The 27,360-nt window shown below is 30.2% G+C and overlaps 1 protein-coding gene across 7 annotated transcripts; it reads right to left on the bottom strand.

The window, feature by feature from the left end:
* Positions 1-1,288: 1,288 nt before the first annotated feature.
* On the bottom strand, positions 1,289-27,360 carry LOC132739121 (inactive ubiquitin carboxyl-terminal hydrolase MINDY-4B-like). 7 transcript variants are annotated; one of them, XM_060726771.1, is made up of 17 exons: positions 27,238-27,360; positions 24,811-24,977; positions 22,071-22,100; positions 21,183-21,203; positions 18,149-18,263; positions 14,008-14,096; positions 13,522-13,641; positions 12,355-12,449; positions 11,736-11,901; positions 11,066-11,131; positions 10,060-10,130; positions 9,361-9,520; positions 8,996-9,082; positions 8,689-8,866; positions 7,546-7,602; positions 5,493-5,589; positions 1,289-4,821 (listed from the first exon to the last, which is right to left on the bottom strand). In XM_060726771.1, the coding sequence occupies exons 2-17, from the start codon at positions 24,922-24,924 to the stop codon at positions 4,773-4,775; spliced, it is 1,515 nt and encodes a 504-aa protein (XP_060582754.1). In that variant the 5' UTR covers positions 24,925-24,977; positions 27,238-27,360; the 3' UTR covers positions 1,289-4,772. The 7 variants fall into 7 exon arrangements, with proteins under 7 accessions (XP_060582754.1, XP_060582752.1, XP_060582755.1 ...); XM_060726769.1 differs by lacking the exons at positions 21,183-21,203; positions 22,071-22,100 and adding an exon at positions 22,583-22,738; XM_060726772.1 differs by lacking the exon at positions 21,183-21,203.

Raw genomic sequence — 27,360 nt, 5'->3', positions numbered from 1 at the left:
TTACTTCACAAAAAATGGGACGTCTGTGGTCGAGTGGTTAAGATGGTTGACTTCAAACCACTGTGGGTTCTAATCCCATCAGGATTCTTTCATATGAGGAAGTTATCAACCTAGCTTAAAGAACGTTCGTGGTTCTACTCAGGTACCTGAAATAATACACAACAGGGCACGTGAGGCCTTCCTCCTACAGTAAAGCTGGAAAGTCGCCATGTGACCTATACTGTCCGTGTTGGTGCAACGCAAAACCCTACCCCCCCCCCCCCCCAAAAAAAAAAAAAAAAATAGTAAATAAAAAAAAAAGTTGCTATACATACTATAAATATGACAGACATTGTTATAGTATGCAAACTAAAGGTGAATGAGCAAAAGTGTTAAAATCAAGGTATGTTTCTGCCAAAGATGAAAGGTAAAGTCTTTAAATTGTAATCTGGTCTCTATCACTGTGTGATGTGTTTATAAAATCCATGTTTCAAGTTATTTCCAGGTTAAAACATCATTATGTATCATAAAACTAGATCATTCAAAAACATTTATGTAGAGTTATTGTTCTTTAACACTGGACTTACTCTTACTTGTTTCTATAGTCGTTTGCAGTTTCAGTAAGACATTACTGTACTTGCAGTTTAAAAGTTATACTCCTGAGAAACATTATGCTTTTAAGTTTCATAAAGGGAGATAATTAAAACAATTAGCAAGGTAGAACTATGGCATTTTTGCACGGTATTACCTCATGCTAATCTGTATCACTGTGTGAAGATTAAATCAAATTCCTTCAATATTTTTCAAGTTATTCCCTGCAGTACCATTATTAAATATGATAGAGATAATTCAAACACTAAGTAATGTAGAGTTATAGTTCTTTGAAAATACACTTTCTCTTTCAAGTCTACAACCGTGTGGAGTTTCCATGAGATCATCAATAGTTGAGCAGTTATACTTCTGACAAGCATTTTTAACTCAAGGGAGATAATTATAAAATTAAGCAAGGTAGAGTTATGATTCTTGGGTCCTCTCAAAGGTCTCTATCACTGTGTGAAGTTTTGAAAATTCTTCCAATTCCTCCAGACAAGAGTGTGATGGATGGACAAAAGACAAGGGGGTGAGTACATGCTCTCCCTTTAGGGAGCATAAAATTAACTTACCTGAAAAGGTCAATTAAACAGACGTACAAATACACACATACAGACAGTTCAATTATTGAGAGAATAAAGTCAATTTACCAAGTAAACTTTTAATTTTTTCTTTAACAATCTTTTTTTAATGACATGGATAAATTACAACATACAGATCAGATGCAGAGTTTTATTCCTCACAATATTAATACACAAAATCAACACCTATATACGTATTGTATGTACTACTCAAAATATAGTGAACAATACAACTAAATTTTCAAAAACAAAAAAATTCTCATCTTTCATGATACAATAATAATGAAACACTTTGGTGAAAAACAGAATAATTAAGAAAAGAAAATAACACATGAAATGTGAATTTTTTCTGCTATCTATTACAGTGTTTGGTAATAAAGTACTAAAATAATCAACCATCAATATGTATATAATATACACTGATCTGGCTCTATTATGTTGACGTGTATTTCAGCTGTATTGGTAACTCATGGAGTAACACTACCAGTATAACACATAATGCTCATTAAAATTGTTAAAACTACAGTCATGTAATTTACTATAATAGGCAAAAAAAAGTTTGCAATAATACAAATGTACCATTCTTTGTTACCTATCAGAGAACCAAAAAAATGATTTCAACATGATACGGATTATGGTAGAAATAAGATCACTGATTAATTTAAATATTTATAATATTCCAAAATTAAAATGCATTCATTTTCATCAACATAGCAATCTGGTTAATACCGTACAAAGTTATCACAGAAATAGCAGCAGATCAAAAGCTTATAATTGGTAAAGATCAGTGAAATACACAAGAAAATTCTTCAACAAAATATGATCATATAAAAATAATATAATTCAATGCAAGGACGTGAATAAGCTTTACTGCTAGGACTATACACAACTGTATGTCAGGATTTCAAGGGTTTGGTATGGGCAAAAGTAATTTATAAATAAATAACTGGTTTTAACCAGTAACTAGGTTTGTAAACACCAGTACATGTGACAACAATAGATATTCTCCAACATCATTATAACACAGCTGCTGAAACAATTACCTCAGAACTACAAAAACCTGAAAATTCTATTTTAAGTGTCAGTGACCTTGACCCCATCAACTTCAAATCCCACTATCATACAAAATTGTTCCATGCCAAATATATAAGATATATGTCCATTTATAAAACCTTTATGATAGTAAAAATATCTTTTGACGTTCATCTTACTCCAAAGGTCATTGGTAAGTGATTGAAGATCTATTTTAATGGAAAGCCAAACCAGTGATTACAATCATCAAACAATATTTTATAACACAGGTAGATGATCAACATCCTGGTAAATAAATAAATTGTACAAAAATAACAGTTTGCTAAAAGCTACGATTGTGCAGCTGTGTACCATGTGCAATATAAATGTACATAGTAAAATTTTTAAAAAATATGTAAAAGTAAATACTTAGATATCACAGAAAAAAAGAACATAATTACAAAAATTAAACATTAATTCATGATGTAACAAAACACATACTTGGTCCAATGTTATTTTCTATTAAAGCTGGTATTCAGTGCTAAATTACAACATTTATTTGTAGTAAAATGCAGCCCTCAGTTTTCATAATGACCAGCAAGAGAATGATGGCTCTTACATTTCTAAATATAACATAACTATCAATCTGGAATGATGATCAAGTTGGTGTCAGAATCATTAGTATTTACAACTGTATTTTTCTTCTTAATTTGATCTTATCTGAATTCCTGCTTTAATCTCTCTCACAATTATATATTTGCAATTTTAAACCACATGCATAATCTTAATCTTAAATGTTTTCCTTGAGAAAATGATGACAATCAAATTGAGACAGAAACATCTGAAAGAAATACATGTAGAAAAAAATACATGTAAAAAAAATATATCAACAAAATTAGCCTGTATAATAGAGTGTAAATGCATCTAATTTTCATGCATTAACATCTGCAGAAACACCAGGACGCATTTAAAACGCAAGCCCATAGGGATGGGAATTTAAAGTCTTAGGGCTTCTGCAGAATTGTTAACGATAAAAAAGGGAGCATTAATTACTGCTTTTCTTGCAGTATACATCCAAATTAATTATTCGGTGTTTCATTATTTGTATTTTGTAGAAAGAAACTGTGGCTTATTTGAATGATTTCCACGTGCTTCTGTGACATCATTTGATTACAACATTTGACGTTAAAACTACCAGGACCATCATTGCAGTAAGCTGTCTTTAAATTAAGCCCGAGTCACGCATATTAAAAAACCTGCAACAAGGGTGGATGGTCATGAGAATCTATCTGTTAATGCATGTCTTGTCCTAGGTGCACAGTTTTTATGCAAGGATTTCGTATAATGACCACTACAGAAGAAGTGAAATGTTCACTTGCCTTGCCCATCAAATAAAGCAAATAGCAAGTAACTTTAAACCACATATATTACACATATTTCAACATTTCTAGCAAGCTTACTCATGCCATAATAAAATAAAGAAATATTTCAAACCAAACAAAAATAACAATATTAATTAAACAATATATTTGAATAATTCAAAACCACACTTTTGACACCAAATATGAGGTATATACATGTAGGGAGATCCATTCAAGCACCTGAACTTTCTTGACATTAGCAGGGAAAGCATAGAATTAAAGTTATTGTTTTACATGTGACACATCCTTCTTAACACTTGCTGTAGTTAAATAATTTAAATAATTTAAAATAAAAAAAATACCATACTGCCATATTGCCGTAACTAATTCGGGGTGAGATTAAATAATCAACAGACATGTTCCCCCATATATCTATTATAATTATATAAAGCTGAAATACAGTGCATCCATTTCAAGACAAAGACTCTCATTATATCACTCTGTATGAACATTTAAAATAATGTTTTAATTTGTAATTTATGGTGAATTTGTTACATCTAAACATTGTAAAAACAAAGTGTAAAATATTAATGATATTAAATAATTCATTTCAACCCTGCAAACAGAGGCGGAATAAGTGTTGAACAAATGTGCTGACCATGCATAGTTGTGATATTAGATATTTTAATTTTTTTTTATAAACAACCCTTCTCAAAAATTCTGTATATATGAATAGATATGTTGGTAATTGTAAGATATACACTTAACAAATCTTGTAAGTGTGCATGTAGAGATGGCTGTATATCTGTGCAATAGTGCTACCAAGCTATGGTGGGCATACACAGTGAAAGAGTAACCATAGTCATTTAACAACAAGTTTGTCCATACTATCTCATTAAGTAGCCATGTGCGTTAATTTGTATTTAATAAATGAATTGAAAATCAAAACATGTCTCTTAATTCTACCTTTTGAAAATATGAGACCATTTATACATGCACACTTACTTATTTTGTGTAATTATTATATTAATTCAGTAAATAAATGCTATAAAATGCACACTGTTTATGGCAAGTGAATGTTGCTGGTCCTGGAATGTTTTCATGTTGTCTAAAACTTTATACAACATTATACAATACACTTCATTTACTCTCATTCTGTATGCGAGATTCGTCCTTGGTTGGAATACATATCTGAAACTGACCATTTGATGAATTCCACTAACAACTGATCCATGTAAGGTTTTTTACCTCAATAGAATGGAAAGACACCATCCCAGTCTACATTTGCACCATACCACCTGTAAATATATTAAACATATGTATGTAAAAACAGATGATAATGTGTAAGTATTTAACATGAAAAAAATACCTATATGTTGCATGAAACTGATTGATTGTTTACATTATAAAAGAGGATACAGGAACAGTATCTTTATACAGAATTAAAGTAAAAAGTTACAGAATAATATTTTATATACCATGATTGGTATGTTTACAACTTCAATGTTTTACTCTTTTTAGTATCCTTCTAACAATTTGAGAGAGTCTTTCACAGTTAACATTATGTAACAATAAAATGACACTGCCCTCTGTAAATCCATTCATTTCTGGGTGAAGTGAATAAAGAAATAATACTGGTCACCAAAATGTTTATCCGCTATCTAACATCAGTTTGTATTTTTTATTTGTAGAAATTGACTTCCAGATTTCTTTGTACAAAGCATTAAATTTTGTCCTATAAATATACCTGTTGTTACCTTTGCACCCAATGTTAACATGAATATTAACATTCAACTTACCTTGTAAGAATACATTGCTCCCCATGATATTAACATAAATATTAACATTCATTTTACTTTGTTAGAATACATTGCTCCCCATGATATTAACATAAATATTAACATTCAACTTACTTTGTTAGAATACATATTGCTCACCATATTAACATAAATATTAAGATTCAACTTACTTTGTTAGAATACACTGTTCAAGGGGAGGCACTTTTTCTTCTTCAACTCGTCTTGCAATCCCAGTTTTACATCTATAACGTCTTGTGTAGCGTGTGTCTAGAAAAAAACGAAATGTTTCAGTTTCTTTCCACCATTGCCTACCTCCACATTTGTATTTTGTACTTGCCCTAATTTGCCAAATTTTACATTAAGGGATTTAGAATTTCTTCCATGCTTGAACTTGTCCGGCATGATTAGTTACATGTTGGAATTCCCCTGAATATTTAACACACGGCAATGTAGATTATGCAGTTATAAATCAGTACCTACTTGTCTATTAAAGAAACAACTATCATTTACTATAAAGTATAAAGTAACAAGAAGATAATTATAAAGCTAAAAAAAAAATCTGAACTAAAATAAAACTTGATATACCGTAACTGTTTCTTTGCTTTGAAAAAAAAAATAATAATAATAACCCAAAGCTGGTGACAGGAAATAACTACAGAATTAAATCAACACTGCTAAAATATTAATAATAGGTCTTCAACTTCATAAAAATAAAAATACCATTATAACTATGATCAAATCTTAAACATTCATCATTACATACATGTAGCACCAACTGCATTTTTAAACTAAGAATATCACAAGTAAGCTCAATGTGTACAATGATTTACTGTAATAGACAATGAATGCACAACAATATTATAAACCTCATTTCTTCTCACCATTCACAATAACCATACAAAATTTAACGTTGTAACCCAGTCTACATATCAATCTCTGCCATTATTTTATTTCGAATTTGTGCTGGGTCTCAGCCAATTAAATGGTAGAATTTTTGACTGGTCTTTAAGCTCAAAAATTTATAATCTAAGGTTCAATGTAATCAAAGTAGTTGACATGGTTTTTAACAACATTTCAATGCTCATGATATACAACATAGCAATAACTATACATGATTACATGCTGCAAAATTACTTTAAATATTTATATTGTGTGTGCTCTCACTTTTAAATTTTATTGTGACATAACAACATACAATTCTTTCCCACTTTGAAAATGTGCTTTATTAATTACAACAACATAATAAAAGAGAAAAAAACTTTACCATTTGTTAGCTATGAAAATACAACAAAAATCAACTGTTAACATAATTATCATCTTACACCTACTGTTGTATCTAACTCCAGCACCATTCCCAGTATCTCAGTTTCTCATCTTCAACATGTTTGAGATTTGATTAATTTATTTCAATGTTTTTTTTTAGTTGTAAGTTAAATATAAACACCATAATATGTATGTCACGGCTTTTATGCAACAAATATTTGTGGATACCACATGTACTAATACTGAACTGGTTAAAAAAATTCACAAAACTGCACATAATTTATTACAGCAGCAGTATAGAAACTACTAATGCGTAGGACATAATATTCTTTCTTTATACAAAATATCAAGGATATTAAATGTCAAAAACATGGGGTGTTCTCAGGACTCCAACTTTTAAATCCATGACTCAAAGTCTTTATTCTCTCCACAACCAACTTTGCAGATTTGATAACAATCCTTATTTATAATAATGATGATTTTAAGATATCAAAATCTGTTCCTTACAATATAACATTAGAATTTTACTGACTGTCATTTTTCTTTTTGTTACCATGACAAAGGAATGGTTAAGTTACAGTAACACAAATTAGTATAATTATGTAAGTCAAATAGTCAATGGCAATCATTCAAATATATTAAGTTACTATTTTAAATATGGTCATAATAGCAAATAAGCAAAAAAGAATGAATATCTTGTCTTCATACCATTATCATTATGTAATGATTGTGATGATGGACAAGTTAGTAAAAAATGAATGCAAAATAAAGATTGCTACTTTTCAAACCCAAAATCAAACAAAATGACAAAATAATATATCAGGATATTGTAAGATGATTTGATGGAATTATTTTTGTATAAATGTCAAACCAACAAATATGACATCACAGACAAATATGATTGCATCAACAGACTCTAGTGTGTGAGTGAATGTGTGTGTGTCAGACTGATCAACTTACGTCCCCACTTTTCCTCCGGAGGTCGACTTGTCACAGGAGCATCAACTCTCAGTGTTTCTATATGATATGCTATTTCTTTAACTAGGTCAAACTTTACATATTTGTATAATACACAAAATTATATCAAACTATATTACTGGGTGTGACTAACAGTTTGCATTTATTATTCAAGAAAGTATCACTACACTAAGAAATTTCACATAATGTATCAAAATAATTTTTGAAATAATAGGCTTTTTTAAAGCTAATTCTGGATTTCACAGATTTCACTATACAGGGAACATGTCTTGGTATGCATGTTACAAAATGGTCATAACACAGTTATAAGAAATGATAAATAACTTGCATCACTGAAGGTAAAGTGTGCTCAAAAAGATTTTTTTACATTTTGACAATAGATACTAAACAATGAACATTTGTGACAAGTTATTTCTAAATACATATACACAATACATATAAATATGGGTATGTAAAAGTTATGGACCCATAGTGATGCTTAGTTAATCCCCTTAAGGAACAAAAGTTATTGACTGGAAACAAGAAACGAGTCTTTGACCTCTATCTGTGACCTTGACCGTTGAGCTACATGTATGGGCCAATACCTGGCAAGTTACACATATGATAACAAACAATCAAAGGATGATAAAGTTGTAGATCTGACTTTTTTTTTTTGACCTTTGGTCTCTAAATTTTACCTTGACCCTTAATCTACATGTCTAAATTTTATGCATGACACATTGTCTCATGATGGTAAACATTTGTGCTGAGTAATATTAAATCCTCCAAAATATAACAAAGTAATAAACTTGACACAAGCATAGTCATATTCCTAAAATTATAACTACATAGAAGGGCATAAAAAGATAAAAACTTTACCACATAGAACTTGATCTATGATAGATAACTTTAAACATTTGAATTTAAAGACAAAAATATGACTAAAAATACAGATAATTAATGCCTATCCCTCCAAGTAATACATTTTATTGGCATTTTCTCTGCATTTGATATTTCAAGTCAAAAATAAAAATATAATAAAATACATAAAAATTGTAATTTCAAAGAAAAAACAGCTAGAGTGAATATTATTGATAATAAATTTGATGTTTATAAAAACAGAGCAAATAAAGTCAATGTACATACCTATAGTCAATACTGTGTATGTCTTTGTTAAAAGCCCTGTGTAGTAATACAACTGAAAGTGATGTTCCACCCTCCAATCAGAAACCAGATCTGCATTGTTGCTAAAAAGTAGTCCATATTGACCATTCACTAGAGTCAGCCATATTGGATTCTTTGGAGTCTTCAACATACTTCCAATCTGTAATATATCACCAACTTTCAGGAAAAGGGAGACAACAAGCTATTAATGTCTTTGTTACTTGTCTCGGTTTGTATCTATATCTCTATATTGCACCAAACAGTGTTAAATAACCAAAAATTATTTTACCTCAGTTCTTTCATCAGGTTCTTCCCCTTTATCCCAAAATAAAAATCCAACTTGACTCCTCTCCTTGATACCTCTCAATGGTTGAGGCTGTAGATAAAATAAATATTAAAACAAAATTACCATACTCTCATAGTTGAAATTATTGTTTAATAGATTTGGAAAAAAATTACAAAGACTACCTTTGAAAGTAACACACAAAGTCCAGCGATTTTCTTTTAAACTATAACTCAACTTATTTTAGTGACTGATTTTCACCAAACAAATAAATATGATGCTCGAAGCATAACATTTCATCAAAATTACTAAAATATGATTTTAGTGGCATACAATATCTTGACAGACTTGAAAGTTTATATAGTACATACCAGTAAATTACCATCTTTATCATAAATAATGTTCCCATTATGATAATGTGGTACAGCTCTACCTGACAACAACAAATTTACTAACGGGATACTACACTCTTCATTGTCTGCTAGAAGCTTGAATTTATCATTCTCCGAGACTCCCATATCTTCATATATCCTTAAAATTATATATAATACATTATTATTTATACTAATAAGGATCTATGTATTTTATATAATAAACTGTCTGGAAAAAAGGATGAAATGGTCAAATAAGAGAGAGTATAATGTCTAAATACAGTGTGTGCTACAGCCCTTTGAGGAGCAAATTTCCTGAAAACAATGTGTAAAATAATTTGTACATCATCACAGATTCAAGTGATCTGCACTGATATGTGAGCATATAAAGCAGAATTCAGTTATGGTGATATCATGTTATGCTAGAAAACTGGAACTGGTTTTTCAAGTTTAAATTTTGGAACTATCCTTCGGCAGTTTAAAGGATTTCAGTTTATAAAACACTAACAAACTGTCTTGAAACAAAATCAGTGACAACGCTCTGTAATAATTGTAATTAGCATAAGATGGGTTTAAAAATTTACAATTCATAGTTTATCAGTAATATAACATTGAAATGGTAGTTTGCAAAGACTGTAAATGATCTTGCCATTGGTAACTAAAATATATACAGAATCCTGATATCTGTTAAAGTCTTACCTACTAACTGTCCGTGATAAAATAACACTATATAACAGTAGTATACAGCCATTGGAGTTTTCATGCTCAAACTGTGAAGTAAACAAAATACATATCAAAATGACTTTACTTCCTAAAAAAACAATATAACTAAACATGTCACAAAAGTTGTCATATAATGTATATCAGAAAAAGTTATCTCGGATAATCTAGAAGGGCAATAATTCATATCAAACCACAAGTAGAATTCCTGTATCATACCAGATGAGAAAGCTAGCTAGCTTGAGGAAGGTTAATGATTCTAGACATATGTCTGTCTGTGCCAGAAATAATGCATGGTAGGGCTGTCATTGAATATCGCAATATCGATGTATCATCAATATTTAACATTCAATACAATATCAATACACAGTTTTGAATATCTGTACACTCAAATCTTTTTTCTTCTTATCTTATGAAAATATTTTTCCATTTTCTGTTAAAAGAGAAGTCACTTCTTTTCATATTTTATGGCTAGCTTGAACCCTTCAATTTCCAGTCAGTGAGAAAAAAATATCAAAAAACAAAGTTTCTTTATGTTAATTGAATTTGTGACAGCTTACATATTTACACCATGAGTATAGTGTCTAACAAATATTCAAGTGTTTTTCACTCTAATTACAACATTATTTGTTACATCATTATAGCGTCGATAACTGTCTTTCAATGTATTGATACAAAAAATTGCATCAATGACAGCCCTAATGCATTGAAGGGAATTTGAGTTTGCGTCTATTGATAACATCTAGAAAGTCCCTATATTACATGTACCTTTAAATAATAGTTTTTGTCAGCCCTAATGCATTGAAAGGGAATTTGAGTTTGCGTCTATTGAAAGCTATAAAGTCCCTGTATTACATGTGACCTTTAAATAATAGTTTTTGTGTCATAAAAATTTAACAACAATTTCATGACACAGTCAGTCTTTAAACCTATACTTTAACAATGTAAATTAATCTACGTTATTTCATAATCAGTAATTACTTACATGACTAAGATGTCTTTTAACAAACATTTCAAGGTCTTGAAATTTCTTGAATTCATACAGATTCAACTGAAATATACAGAATAAAAACTTTATACAAGATGCAATATATAATTATTGTAACATATAATAATAGAAGTGTTTTTTTTTATTATAAAAGATAACAATAAAATAACAACATTATAACTTATTTGGTGATGATACTTTTGATTTAAGTCACTCCTCTAATTCCTCCCATTTTCTAAATTTATATAACACTAATAAGTTCAAGATTTCTAACATTCTAAACAGTATTCTAAAAGAATGCAAACAAACAATTTTCTAAAATAATTAAGATACCAATATTGTGGCAAAATAGTTCCCATATCATTGCTCGGTTCAATTGGGAAACAAGAGCGATCAGAAATCACATGTGCAGCCTGATGTTAGCCAATTTAGCAGTTGTATTGAGGGATGTGGTAGGATAATTTGTTCCCTTTATGTCACAACTACTTTGTAGCATGTTGCAGCTAAAAAGTCTTAACAGAAATCCTTCAGACATAAACCAGATATAAAGTTAATTTTGTAAATTTAACATTAACCATGTGTTACTCTAAAGCTAAAGTCAGTGTGAGTATTCCCATTTCACTAAAATTAATCAAGGTTAAATTAACGAGTAGTATGTTTCATTTACTTTTTCTGTGATACCATCCACTCTATATTGATAGTCTGTATCAAAGAATGCAGTATCTTGATGAAGGCATACACAGCACCGGATCTGGTTCCCTGCTTGCCACAATACATCACATACAGCACCACTTAATGCCTTCCTACGCTCAAAATCTGTCGGCTGTAATGCACTGAATAAATAAATAATACTTTTTTATAATTAACTGGATGACATAAAGAAATTGACAAAAATTTAATGTTAAAATCCTTTTTGTCTTTTGTGGTTTTGTTGTAGTGTTTGTGGGTTTTTTTCTGGCCCAAAAGATCTTTCTGAAATCTAAAAATCTTGTTAAATCTAGCTTAAGTTGAATATTACTGAGAATTTCTAGTAATGTTTTTTTATTTTTTAAAACTATAATAAGCTTTGTACTGTAATGGATCAGTGCAAAACTGATGTAACTCCTTAATTATACATGATATATAACACGAGTTACAGCAGTTTCACACCAAACCCTAGAATTCTGTCTGCTTAGAATTACAGCTTGCTCTATCCTGATGACATGCATCTTATCCCTGTGGTCAGGACTCCAATTACTTATGTACACTATATTTCACTTTCATGAAATAATTCTAGGTAAACTTACTGTTTTGTTGCTAGGCTAGAGCTGTACTGTTTACAAAATAATAGATGTTTCATCAAGTAACCTTGGAAACAAAGTATCAATGCTCTAGATCCACACTGAAATATTAAAAGATAAAACAATGAATGTTTTTTAGCATGTAACAAAGTAATACATAAAAAATCTAACATCAAACATCTTATCTTAGTACAAACCATTACTCTCAGTTTAAGGAGATTGGGAATTCTCCAGTCAGATATGTGTAAATGCTATAAGATTGTCTGTACTCCAGTTATATGTGTGTTAGGTACGCTGGCCAGATTGTGTGTACTCCAGTTTGAAATTGTGTTCACTCAAGTAAAATTGTGTGTACAAGTCAGTCTGTGTGTACTCAAGTCATACTTTATGTACTTCAGTCAGTCAGAATGAGTGTACTCCAGTTTGAAATTGTGTACTGAAGTCAGAGTATGATTACGTGGATTTTGGGCACACCAGTCAAATCTGGTGTACTCTGCCTAGAATAAGTTTGTATGAACTCCAGTCAGTCTGTATGAACTCCAGTCAGTTTGTATGAACTCCAGTCAGTTTGTATGAACTCCAGTCAGTCTGTATGAACTCCAGTCAGTTTGTATGAACTCCAGTAAGTTTGTATGAACTCCAGTCATTTTGTATGAACTCCAGTCAGTCTGTATGAACTCCAGTAAGTTTGTATGCACTCCAGTCAGTCTGTATGAACTCCAGTCAGTCTGTATGAACTCCAGTCAGTCTGTATGAACTCCAGTCACTTTGTATGAACTCCAGTCAATTTGTATGAACTCCAGTCAGTTTGTATGAACTCCAGTCAGTCTGTATGAACTCCAGTCAGTTTGTATGAACTCCAGTCAGTCTGTATGAACTCCAGTCAGTCTGTATGAACTCCAGTCAGTTTGTATGAACTCCAGTCAGTCTGTATGAACTCCAGTCAGTTTGTATGAACTCCAGTCAGTTTGTATGAAATCCAGTAAGTCTGTATGAACTCCAGTCATATTGTGAGGATTCATGTTTAATTGTCTGTACTCCAGTCAGAATAAGACACTCTCTGTTTTATGTTTATAATAACATTGTGTAGAATTATCCTGTATTTCCTTTATCAAACTTTAATGTTTGTTAAAAAATTCTATGAAAGCATACAACATAAGATTTACTACTCACTCTAGATGTTTGAAAACCATAAGGATATTTTGTGGAAGAATCCTGGAATAGTAGAGCTGATTTACGCCATTCCCGACTAAAAGAATGAACTGTTGTTCCTAATGTGATTTTTCTTAATTGCTGAAATACAAATAGGCTTTAATTAAGCATAAACAAATTTGTTTCAGTAAATCAAAATCAATGCACAGATCCCTGAACTGTCTAATTCTAATTATCAGATTTGTGGATACAATAAGATTTTCTTGGATCCCCACAACATATTTAAGAACATATATAACAAAAGAGCACATGTCCATGTTTATGGTTAAATCTATTGTAATTCAAATGAAAGATCAGGGTAGGGATCTATCAATTGCTAACAATTGTTTAAATACAGTAAACCATTATCAAGAATACAAGATAAAATCATAATACTGCAACTTTAATTTGTAATTTATTTGAAATGCAAACACTACTAAAATTTCACTTTTGATACATTCTACTTACAATAGCAGTTTCCTTGGTTATTGGTGTACCACCAATCATGGAGCGTGCCCTGGCTGACTTTGTTGCCACATTTGGTATAATAACTGTATCTATAATATAATCATAGAAAGGTGTATGTGTATAATGTAGTATTTGTCAATCATTTCTGCAGAGCTAATGTCTACAAGTTATAGTTATTTATAGTTTAATTGTTACAATAAGACATTTAAATGTGAAAATAATTCATTAAAATACCAGGCAAGTGTTTCTGGATTCCTGATATCAAGACAAAACTTTACTGTATACTCCAGTATTTATATCCATCAACATGTCAGAATAACAATGTAGGAAGTATATGTGGTAAATTATAAGATGTAGGGTTATTTGAGTGGTGTATTGAATCACTGGTTTTTCATATTTTATCAGTGGAAGCTATACAATTGAGATATATGTACTACTGACTATATTGGTACTGGTGCCAGGATCCTGTACGAAAAAGTCTGGGCAGAATGCAGACAGAATCTGTACAGACTTTATTTAGAAAACTCTGTACAGAGTCTGTACAGAAAAAAATCTGGTCAAATGAAACAAAGTTGAACCAGAATTCTATTAATAGATTTTAGCAATAAGGATAAAGAACGAAATCTGTACAGATTTTTTCTGAAATATTTAAATTAAGCCGATTATTTTCTGGGCAGAAAAAAATCTGGGCAGAAAAAAAAATCTGGGCAGAAAAAAATCTGGGCTTCTTCATATTCTGTACAGAATTAACCCTGTCCATAGGAAATATCTGAAAGGGAATTCTGCACAGAAAAAAATCTGTACAGAAAATATTCTGTACAGATTTTCTTTTTTTTGGCTAAAAACAAAATCAATTTTCCTTTTGAACATTTCTCATTAAATTTTATTAATTTTAATTAACAATTTTTATTCATTTCTTTCCTGAGAGGTCTATCCAATGAGTAATAGCCTTGTTGAGGGCGCTGTCATCAGGAATTGGCTTGTCTCTGTCTTTGCACCACACACACACATCCTGACATAATCTAGAGTAAAAAAAAAGGAATTTGAATTATGTTCATTCTATTATTAAATGATATGCAAAATTTGTAAAACATTTCAATGTGTACATAAAACAGTTAAAATTGTATCCCTATATACCTTAAGTTTTTTTGCACCAAGTAACATCAAAGTCACTGACTAACAAAACTGTTTACATATATCATCCCTGACCAAAGCTTGTGTTACAAAACTACACAGTCATGTAAATTGCAACATAACTTAAAATAGGAGAGATTTACAAGTGGCCAATATTCTAAGAATAGAATTGCTGATAAGCACTGACCATAGCAACAGTTGCTGGTCATACATTCTACACAATTTCCGGGAGTTTTGAATTGATTAATTTAAACTAAATGAATTGAATTATAGAATAGCAAAACATAAAGCTAAACTATTTATTGCATAATAGAGCAAGAAATTAAAAAAAATAGATCTTGGCCTATCAACTGATCAAAAAGCAATTTATGAACTAATAATTTCACTGGCCCAGCTTTGACTTCAGTGCATTAATTTTATACTCATTAGACCATAGTGGTCTGTCTCAAATCAGAGTAAATTTAACTAATATAGATAATTCATAGACTATTAAAAGATGTATAAATAATTTCTTTTATTTACAGTGGAAGTTATAACCAAATAATTCAAAGAAAAATTCAAAGAAAACATTGCAAAATCTTACCTCTGGTTTTGATTATAATTCCATCATAATTCCTCTTTGGCCCCTAAATCTGAGAATTTCAAGTCTCTACATGATTGCTCTTCACAACAACTAACTTGTTAACTTATCATTAGAAAAATAAACTAAACAAAACATATTAATCTTTGCCAATGTTTTAATCTTTGCAAATGTGAAGACACTTTGTGTAATAAAACCTCGTGTGGCAGCCTGAGAGATTTGAATTGACCAACAGGGGTTACATGGGGGTTACACCTGATATTACAGAATATCTATCTACTACTCTGAGATTAACTCAGAGTGAAATTCTGGCTAGAAAAGTAAATTCTGTCTCAAGATTTATCTAAGTGTTAAAATTCTGTGTGTCTATGTAAATTCTGCCTCATTTTTTTTTCGAAGTATTGAAATTCTGTCTTGTAAAAATAACTAAGAGCAAAATATCTGTGTGAAAATTTTTCTGCACAGAAAATTTTTTGATTCTGTTTTATTCTGCACAGAAAATCACCTATTTCCTGGGCCGATTCTGTGTCCAATTCTGTGTCGGTGTCAACTCTGTACAGAAAAATGAAAATCTGCCTCTATAACAACCAGAGTTGGTACAGAGTCTGTACAGAATTGGCTCAGAATTTTCGTACAGGATTACATACCATACAATCACATTTTACAATTTTATATTTTAAAATATCATGAATATTTGTAGATTAATATGTGGCTGCACAGTGATTATTGAAATACAGCAATAAAATAAAAATAATTTCACCACTATTTGCCCTCTTCCCTGTGGACTCGTACAAAATATTAAAATATGGCATTATGCCCCTGATGAGACTAAAAGAGCATATTGTAACCTGTAGTTAAACTTATTAAATTGTTAATGTTAATTTGACTGCACGATCTCTACAGCAAAACTCAAGCAAACATAATCACTGATTTTGTTAGTATATGGCTTGTATAGTCTATTTAAATATAAAACAAATCAAATAAATGACTAAATGTGTTTGACTATTTGCCCTGTCCATTATCTAAGCTTATATCACATTTAATTTCCACAGGGGTGTATAAATTGGTACATTAAATATATCCAATAATACTACATTAAATACCAATTATAAGCATACAATTTATCTACTTGAAATGTTAATATTTATTTTACATAATGTTAATGAAATAGTTAGTGTAATGTTAACATAATGGGTGATAACTAATATTGACTGGATACTACAATAAGTTGATTTGTCTGTTTTCTTACATCGACTCCAACTAGCTGAAACAATGTGATAAAATACCAATAATGAATAGACAGTGTATGTGAACAATTTCGAGAAACTGCGCCCACTCAAATTTTGACAATGTTGGACAGTAACTGATTTTTTTTCTGCATTAAGCATTACTTCTGCAGAAGTGCTTGGCAGAACTGCCGACCATTGATGGTCAACAAGTATTACAAGTTTGAGGTGAATACCTGGGAAAGTATATGAGATATTACGAAACTGTAAAACAAAGAGGTATTAAAACAGAAATTACTTTAAGGGTTATCTGACCATCAAAAATGCATTCCAATTTTGATAATGAAGTGTTAAAAGTGAACATCTTTAATAGGTTTTCAGAAATTAACCTTGACAAACGTTAAACAGGGTAAATAAAAAAAAATTAAGTCAAAAAGGGACATTATTGCAAAATATGTTCTTGTAATATTGCATCTTTTGAAGTATGAAGTAAATAGTTTTGATAGTTTCCATCAATTCATTAAGTTAAGAATGATATCAATTATTTTAATATTCATTCTAGACTTTAAATGAAATTAGTTTGATATGGACTTTTATATTGGAAACTAATCACACAGAACAGTAAAGTTTTAGGTTTATTTATTTAGGGCAGTGGCATAACTGTATGTTCCTGGAGTTGATAGACAAGAAATCTCTTGAAGACAAGGTTATATGCCAATTTTTCCATATCAATCTCTTAAAACAGCAATAGAGGACAGAAAATACATTAATTACATCACTTAATACTGAGTAAATAACAGGATGACAGTGAGAGGAAATAATTAACTCCCTTTATATCTAGAAAATTATATCTATGATAGAAACTTTTAATATAAGCAATTATTTATTTGAGCCACTGTGAGGTTGATCATATAAGGTCATTACATGTTTGAGGAAAATAACTTAAATAACGAAAAATATAAACAAAATTATTGTATTCAAGCACAAACAAATATTGAGACATAAATAAAAGAAATAAACTTCCTTATAAATATTTAGATAAATCCACAGTTATAAAGTGAAGGATAAAAGAAATGATTAAACTATCATTTTCTGTTATCTATTTTGGTTATATAAACATCAATAATTATAAATATCTGTCTATTTTTAGGTAAAATGAACATTTAGTTGCTTAAATTAGAAAATTAGTGCATGTACATACCTCTAGATGATAGTGAATATTTTTCTGATGGATCCATGTAGAAAGTTTTTACACGCTGTGTCATATGAGGTGCTACAGGTGGCGGGCGCCTTGTGTCATTTATTGTTACTTTCCTCTATAAATAATACAACACTTTATTTAAATAAAAATTAAAAATCCATAGAACAATTAAATTACATGTTAAAGCATTGAATCTTAAATAAAATTTGTGATAATTTACCATCAGTCTGTATAAAAAAATAATTTTATTTAATAAACATTTCAATACTTACAACAAATATTCCTAAAGTGAGACTTATAAAAACTTCCAATTAATTATAGAAAATCTTTATGAACAAAAATTATTAATTTCTTTATTAACAAAGAACACTAATAAAAATACTAAACACTTACTGATATAAATAAAATGAAACATTGTCTTTAATATATTTATTGACATTCTTTAAGTATACTGTATATAAAAAAATGCTTTGCTCTTTGATATAACTTAATACTAATTCAAATATTGTTTATTTTCTCCATGACTCCTATATCAAGTTATAATTTAGTATAAAGACTATTTATTGAAGTTAAAACTTAAAGCTGAAAAAAAAACATTCCGGAGTGTGCTTTCTGGAACTAACCAGTACTGGTGTCATATGAGGAAACATGGTTATGACCCCAGTATGACTCGAACCAACAAAACCTGGGTTGACATATTAACTACTAGACCATCACTGCCATTTAGATCTTTAAAACAAAATTAAATTGATCATATACATATCATAACAAGAGGGTCATTATGGTTGGATTAAGTTATTCCAGTAAATCAGCCATGATGTTAAGATGGAGATGTCATGTAAGCCTTAGATTTAAGCATGCAGGCAGCAATCTTGTTCAGCAGACTGAAATAATTTATCAATTTTTGTGCAGCAGCTGAGGAAGGACAAAAAATTGCTGCTTAAAGCTGTTCTTTTGCTTTTGTTACATCTGGCAGGCAGACTTGAGTTTGGAATATTTGGAAAAAGACTATCAAATGATCATCCCTGTTAAGTTTCATCAAAATCTGCAGCATCATTAATGAGGTGATGTTGGTTTATTAACCTGTCATGCTCTCTTTCATGGGTTTTTTTTTATTTTAAGCTCTAGTGGCCATCTTGTTCAACAGAATGTAACCATTTGAGCAAATTTTATAGAGGACCCTCTTAGGATCATTCCTATATTCAGTTTCATCACTAATTGGCTGAGAGGGTATGAAGGAGTTGTTAAATATGAACAATGCATGACAGTCACAGGATAATCACAAGGAGAGCTAAAATTAGAAATATATTCATATAATAAAGGAAATTAAACCAAAATGGGAAAAGAACTCAGCAGTGTATTTCAGATCCAAAGCAGTGAGGTATATATGGTTCAGATACAAATTTTAAAGCAATTATTTCAGCTACATAGGTTTCTAAATTCTATAACAAAACAGAAACATAGCTTTTCCTGTAAGTATAATTAATAGCAATTTAAAGATTTATTGTTTGCTTCTATAGCAATCTTTGGTCTTAATTACTAGATCTATAAATAAAACATAAGAGAACACTTTCAAAAATCAAACGACAGCACTTGAATTGTTTATAAAAATGCCTGTGTCTGTCAAGTGCCTGTGTGTAATATTTCACTGTAAGTTCAAGTGTGTTATTTTGATACAAAATATATGAGAACTGTTGTAAATTCTAAAATCTTCAATACATGATTGTACATCATGTGTATAAATTACAACATTTTGACTTACTTCACATTTATTTATATATGATATGTCATAAGTTACATGTAAGAAAAGTTTATCTTTAACTAAGGTCAACAACTTAAACTTTATCCTATTCTAAATGCTAGAAAATCCAATCAAAACAGCTATTAATTTAAGTGCTTCAAAAAAGGAAGGAAACTGTGCATATTAAGACAAATGTGAAACTGATTTTTCCACTAAAATAAAACAAACCATTTTTTTGTTACTAATCTAAGGTTTATCTCAAGTTTTTACAATGGTCCTAACTTACAACTTAGAGGCAATTTATAAAACAATTTTCCAAGAGTCTGTGCCAGTACTAACATCTTAATATACCAGTACTAGCATCTTAATATACCAGTACTAGCATCTTAATATACCAGTACTAGCATCTTAATATACCAGTACTAGCATCTTAATATACCAGTACCTAAGCATCTTAATATACCAGTACTAGCATCTTAATATACCAGTACTAGCATCTTAATAAACCAGTACTAACATCTTAATATACCAGTACTAGCATCTTAATATACCAGTACTAACATCTTAATATACCAGTACTAGCATCTTAATATACCAGTACTAGCATCTTAATATACCAGTACTAGCATCTTAATATACCAGTACTAACATCTTAATATACCAGTACTAACATCTTAATATACCAGTACTAACATGAGTGTTAATACCATTACTTACATATTGTTCAACAGTGTAATCTTGAACGGTACCCATAAATTAGCATGAGGTGATATAAATATGGGATGGGTGGATATTCATTCACACTCAAATAGAGCAAAGTATTTTCAAATGTTTTGTGAACCAGACAAAATTATAAAAGATTTCTAATAAACAGTTAATTTTTGCTAGAAATATTCTTCTTCAATATAAGGTTACACATGTTTTTGAGCAATATCTTTTTCAAAATTTTGTGAAATATTAACATTTCCAATATTATGATATATGGAACTGCAAATCTCAATATATACAATTTTAATAACATTTATATTTCAAATACCTTTTTAAGGGATGGATTTACTTGTGACTGCTTTGTAAAGAGTGAATGAGTGAGTCACTTGAAAACAATAGAACACATTTAGTTTAGTTCACCCCAGAAGATATCAACAAAATTAGTAGCTCTCTTATTGGGGTTAAACCCGCTTTTTGTACATATTTATTTCTTAAACAAAAAATTAAGAATAGCAACACTTAAACTGATTGTTATTGTCATTTTTTTCCAGGGTCAGCTAAACTATATCCCCCCAAGTCACTTACATCATCCATAGGAGATGTACTCTGAAATCCATGTCCATATAAAGCTACTTCTAAACTTTGTGTAAATTTATACATGTTTATACATGAGCTCATGTAAATATATACATTTATATACCTGGGCTCATGTAAATATATACATGTATATACCTGTCTTATTTTTTCCTTTAATTTTTCATTTAATGAAAAAGATTTAAAGTCAATAAGTGTATGATTAAAATTTAGGAAAAATGTAGATATACATATATGTACATGCATAGTAACCTATATGAAACAATGACATATACAGCCTATGTATGGTTCTCTTATGTGGTAATTTTTAACAGAGGAGACAGGTTAAATGATTATACATGTGGGGGGGGGGGGAGTTTTAGTACTGAAGCTTAAATTCATTAAGATCTAAATTCTACTTAATAATAAATTGCTAATAATTACCATTATAATTTGTGGGGCACTATGACTTTCCTGGTTTTGTAGGCAGACTGATCCATGATTGTTCCAAATTTTGTTCAAGATTTTTTTACTTTAATGCGATGTTGCATTGAGTTTTTAAAATGAAATAAAAACCGGTAATACTTGATTTGTTTCTTGTCCTATTACACGGACATTCCACATATGTGTGAGCACCATTTCAAAATGTCTTGTCGGACAAAACTGGAAAACTTCATGCCCACAAATTTATGACTGTATATTAAACAGTAATATAATTCAGATGACCAAAACCAGACTTATTAGGTAAGACAGAATAGGCCCTTAATACAAACAAGATTTGACTTTAAGTAATACAGACTGCTAGCAAAAACACAGGAAACTAATCAAAAAGACTATAATATATAATGATATAAGTATAAAAGAGTATTTCTATATTCTAAAGTTACATATACAACTTACACGACCATGTTGTGCAACTCTCACTGGCTTCTGAAATACAATATTACATGACCATACCAAACAAAATACAAACATAATGTGCAACAGAAGAAGCATTTCCAAGACTGTTCTATATATCAGGAGTTAATCTTAACACTGATGTTTCCAAATTTTTATGTATTATTTACTTGGATTTTCAGACAAAGCAACAATTTTAAAGCCATTATAATGACTCGCTTGTTATGCAATACTTAGAACTTATAACCAAGGATTTCCAGCCTCATTATTTAATTATTTGAGACACAGACAGAAACCCAAGTAAAATCATAAACTATCAATAAGGTAGTTGGATACCTTCTCAACATTTCAACATGCTGTAAAGGCCTTAAATTTAACAAGTTTCAGTGTTGCCTTTAACCCTTGATATTTTGATATCAAGTCAATCATGCCCCTTCCATATATGTAAAAACAAACAAACCAAAATTGAAACAAGTCCTAGACCAACTTCTGCCCAATTATGTGCATAGAATAACCTTTCCTTCTTCCAGTTTCAATTTCATATCAGGCCTCTTTCTGATACGCCAGCCTTTTATACTGGCAAATATGATATCAACCAGTTCTCTTTCATACTCAGTCTCCTGGGTGCTGTCATAGATTTTCTGGGCTTCTATAACTGACACCAACAAGTCCTAATAACACATTTACACAATAAAAAACAGTTACATGGTTACATTGTACTAACTCATCATATTTGTACCACAGGCACGAGTATCGGACCTGGGAAGAAAAAATTTGACAGATTGATAAAAAAAACTTGTGTTCATCTTAAAAGTGTCAAAAAAAACCCCAAAAAATGTAAATAATGACCCCCTTTAAAAATATACTATAAGTTATAGTATATTTTTAAAGGGGGTCATTATTTACATTTTGTTTTTGTTTTTTTTGACACTTTTAAGATGAACACAGGTTTTTTTATCAATCTGGTCATATTTTTTCTTCCCAGGTCCGATACTCGTGCCTGTGATTTGTACTGCATTTATATATTATGCTGATCTTTAACACTATACTCTATCTAGATTTGAATATTATTTTTTCATTAAATACCATGACAAAGTTTTTAAGGCACAAAGGAATGACATTTTGTCAACTGCATTTATATATTATACTGATTTTTAATAATTATACTCTATCTAGATTTGAATATTATTTTTTCATTAAATATCATGACAAAGTTTTTAAGGCACAAACAAATGACATTTTGTCAATGAAAAAATAAATGGGACAAAGCTATAACTACAGTCAGTCAAAATTTATGTTTACCTAATGCCCTATGGGACATAAATTTCTCTGGTGATTATACTGGGCATTCAGTTAAACTTCTGCTGTCCCTGAACAACTAAATATGTGTTGGTTTTGTATTTGTACATTTAGTGTCATATAAGCAAGAAATATTATAAAGGGATATTATCAAGGATCAGAGTGTGGGGCATTAAATTTACTTGTCTTAGATGCGCAGTGCCTTCACTGGGTACATTATTCACCAACATCTTATCAGTATATAGTACCAGTACTTCAGATAAAAAATAAAATAAAATAACTTGTGAATAAATTAATGTAATACTCATACCAACATAACTAAAATGGACTCCACTGAGATTTATTAACATGGTGCAAACTGGAAATATTTTTCAAACCATTTGGAGTAGGTCAATATCAATAACTTGTGTAAACATTGAGATCATTCATTCACTATTTATCAAAAATAATCATTCACATTGTGCAAAACATCTTAAAATCAATAATCGCATGTAACATGTAAATCTTTACTTTAATCTTAAATCTTTTTACTTTTCTTAATATTTTAGAACAGTCTTTTCTAAAGTTTGGTTTTCTTGAAATATTTTGAAGGCATGAGGCTTAAAATTATCGATTTTCCAGTTTTGTGTTTTATGTTTTTGGACATCTGTGAACTCCTTAGTAAGTGATAGAATGTGGTCTTATATTTATTATAAAATATTCTAAAGTATAAAATGATTTAAGACCATTTAGATCATTAATATAAGGAAGCAAGAATTACAAAAAAACCTTCTAAATCAATACTATAATATTTTACTTACTCTTTTATATTTTTCTAAGTCATAGTATAAATATTATACAGATTATGACTAATATTTAAACTCTTTACCTGAATAATACTATCATAATTATAAATTTGTTTTGCCCACGTTTTTACAGTACATGTGTTTGTACAAAGTAAGGCTACAACACTTAAAGCTGTTTTAGTTCAGAAAGCTTAGAGGTTGTCTATACAAAAAACTTTCTCATCTATCATGTACATTAAAATTAAAATAATTTCTTGCATTTTCATAGCAACACAAATATATCTTATGTGTAACATTCTAATATAAGATACATAATTAAAGTAAAATTACAGAAAGATTGAATGAAAAAAATCAACAGAATATTCAAGCATTCTGCACAGACAAGATGATACCTTGAGAGCAATGAAAAAACTTAGTCTTACTTAGTCTTACACACTACAAGTATTCAAATCAATGATGTTGATGGGCCAGAAAAAAAACAACATCAAGATAATGTACAAGACTTAATATAATAGTGGATTAATTGCATATATAAGAAATAGTAAGAGACTCTCTGAATATACAGCAGGAATCACACAGAAATCAGATAACCATTATAAATAATACACATGAACATGTATTATACAAAAGATTCTGTAAAGAAAGTACAAAAAAATTACCCCAAGATTGACACCTGTTCCTCCATTAAATATCTTCAAAAGTCTGTCAAGATTGTCTCTGTCAGTGTTTGTTGAGGTAGAATCCTCCTGTATCATGGTGTCCATCTCTGCCATTATACAAACACTTTGTTCTTCCCTACAAAACTGTACCTAGTGTTCCATATAGTCTGAAAACGTCATAAACCATCAAGTCATTCCAGTATTCTCATATATTACTATTTGCCACTCTGTTAAACCAGTGTGTGTGGTTTTTTAAAAATAAATTTGTATATAGGCGATTTGGTTATCAAGGAGGTAGTAAAAATACAACAGGGATCAGTGCTGATGATAGACAATTCAGTAGTTGTATTGAGGGGTGTTTGACCAGTTTGTTCCCTAAAAGTTGCAACTACTTTGTAGCATATTACAGCTACGGTGTAATTCAAAGGGTCATAACTCAGCCATAATTATTGAACCAGGAAACCTGTAAAATATAACCAGTAGTTTTTTAGAAGTAGTCAAGTTTTGTGATGGATGGACAGGTGGACATTTGGAAAGGCAAACAACAGAGAAGTGATCCCTAGATCTATATGTCACCACTTCTCTGCAAAGTTTTAAAGGATGTCCTCCCAAGGATAATGGAAGACAAGGTTTATATTTAATCTGCCAGTTTTGTGTTAATACATTCAGCCTCCTATAATTTATAATTCTATTAAATCAGTTTTGCATTGATAAATTCAGCCTCCTTTCTGGGACAAAATCTACCATAACCTTAGGTAGAAACCACAAGTGTTGGAAAATAGTCAAAATATGAGTGACATTAGACTATCACACCTTATTCAATTTACCCCACTGTCTCATGCTGTGGAACAGCTTCCTAAAATATTGTTATCCTGCAAGATCTCAACAATTCAAAAAGGTGATGGTTAGATACAGGATTAGTTGACCTGTTGCGTTTTCACTTTTAATCTATCTTCCCTGATACTAATAAATATTTTTTAGCAATGACTGGAATTCTTTCAAAGTCTCACACTGTCCTGATTATGTTCATTTCCAGGTTTTACCTTTCTGTCACACCACTTTCTAACATTTTCCCAAATGCACAATTTCTGTCTATATTAGTATATAACACTCACAAGAGGGGTTGGCATTATCAAAATATAGATAGATAGGGACATAATTTACGGAGACAAGCAACTTGAGATCAGCGTCAAATTTATCTTTTCATCAAATCAGACACACTCACCTCCATCCATTTTGTCTATTAAGTGATATAAAAGGATATTTTAGTTGAATATAAATGATGTTAGCAAGTGTAAATAGGCCAATTGATGTGAGATTTTAACAATTCTTTAGCATTTAAAATGTCGAATAATTAAGCACATGAACTTGATATTTAATCAATAAATCACAAAATATATATGTATATTAAAGAAGTTTTTGAGGTTTTTTGACATGATGGGACTGAAAATATTTTTTTCCAGATAAATGTACCATTTGTTGTAGGTTTAGACCACTAATCTTTGTGCAAAATTTCAGATCATTCACACACTTCGTTTTTCCAGAATAATTATTCAAATTGTTTAAAAAAATGACCCAAAATGAAAAGCGTTTAAACACTTTTCACACAAATTGGGCTAAGAAAAGCATAAAAATACAATTTCAATTATTTTCAAAGTATATTTCTTAACTATTTTTGCATATATTTCTGTTTAAAGTGCCCCAGCTCATTTATGTAAGAATGTTTTGTTTTTAGGTGGAGTCCCTTTAAAGATACATGCAGCTGTTACTCTATGAAAAATTGTGTTTCTATAGAGATAAGGGCTTTATTTTTAATTTACATATACTTAGTCATTTGTTGATAAAATTTCAAGTTCCCGTTAATTGTCATTTATTGATAAAATATCAAGTTCCCGTTAATTAATTATGTACATGTAACATGTTATGAAACTTCTCAATGTAATTATTTATAATCGGGCCATTAATTTAAACATTGAAACAGTATGTCACTACACCAAACTATCAATTAAAGAAGACATAGCAAAACAAAATATATAATTATATTCAGAACAAGTGAAAAGTCATGGTCATACAAGACTGCATGAGCAGTTGTCAAACCGAATTTAACATAACTTATAAATAACTTATTACTACTGTGTTATATAACTCTAAAATGAATATTGTTCTCTCTGAATCAAAATTAATTCTTTGACTTTAAAATGGACAAATTTGAACACTTTTATTGTTTACTTTTGATCGAGTGATTAAATGCTCAAAAGTCGTCACCCCACCCACAAATTATTGTTGTGCCATCTTAATTGGGAGAGAAGTATACGCTTTCTTGTCCAATTATTAAAAAACCTCGTGATAAATTAATCGACCTGAAAGTAGGAAAGACTTAAATAAATTACTACAACCATATAGTGCACTATGACAATGTCAGAATACCTAAATTTGATGTAAATATCCAAAATGTGTAAATAGCAGAGTTTGACATTTCTTTCGGAACGCTTCGGACGCTTATGTTACACGACTAATTGCTGGTAGCGGCATTTGATTGGCTATTCAGTA

This window comes from Ruditapes philippinarum, unplaced genomic scaffold, assembly GCF_026571515.1.
Source record: "Ruditapes philippinarum isolate M1 unplaced genomic scaffold, ASM2657151v2 ctg511_1_1_1_1, whole genome shotgun sequence".
NCBI classification, from domain to species: domain Eukaryota; kingdom Metazoa; phylum Mollusca; class Bivalvia; order Venerida; family Veneridae; genus Ruditapes; species Ruditapes philippinarum.
Note: the sequence above shows the minus strand (reverse complement) of the source record. Positions and strands in the feature narration are given on the sequence as shown.

Coding starts and splice junctions, on each gene's coding strand:
- LOC132739121 (XM_060726769.1), bottom strand. CDS start 24,924: ATGGCAGAGATGGACACCATGATACAGGAGGATTCTACCTCAACAAAC. Junction 22,739..24,810: donor GAACAGGTGTCAATCTTGGG/GTAATTTTTTTG, acceptor ATGTGTTATTAG/GACTTGTTGGTGTCAGTTAT. Junction 4,822..5,492: donor GAACAGTGTATTCTAACAAA/GTAAGTTGAATC, acceptor ATATATTTACAG/GTGGTATGGTGCAAATGTAG.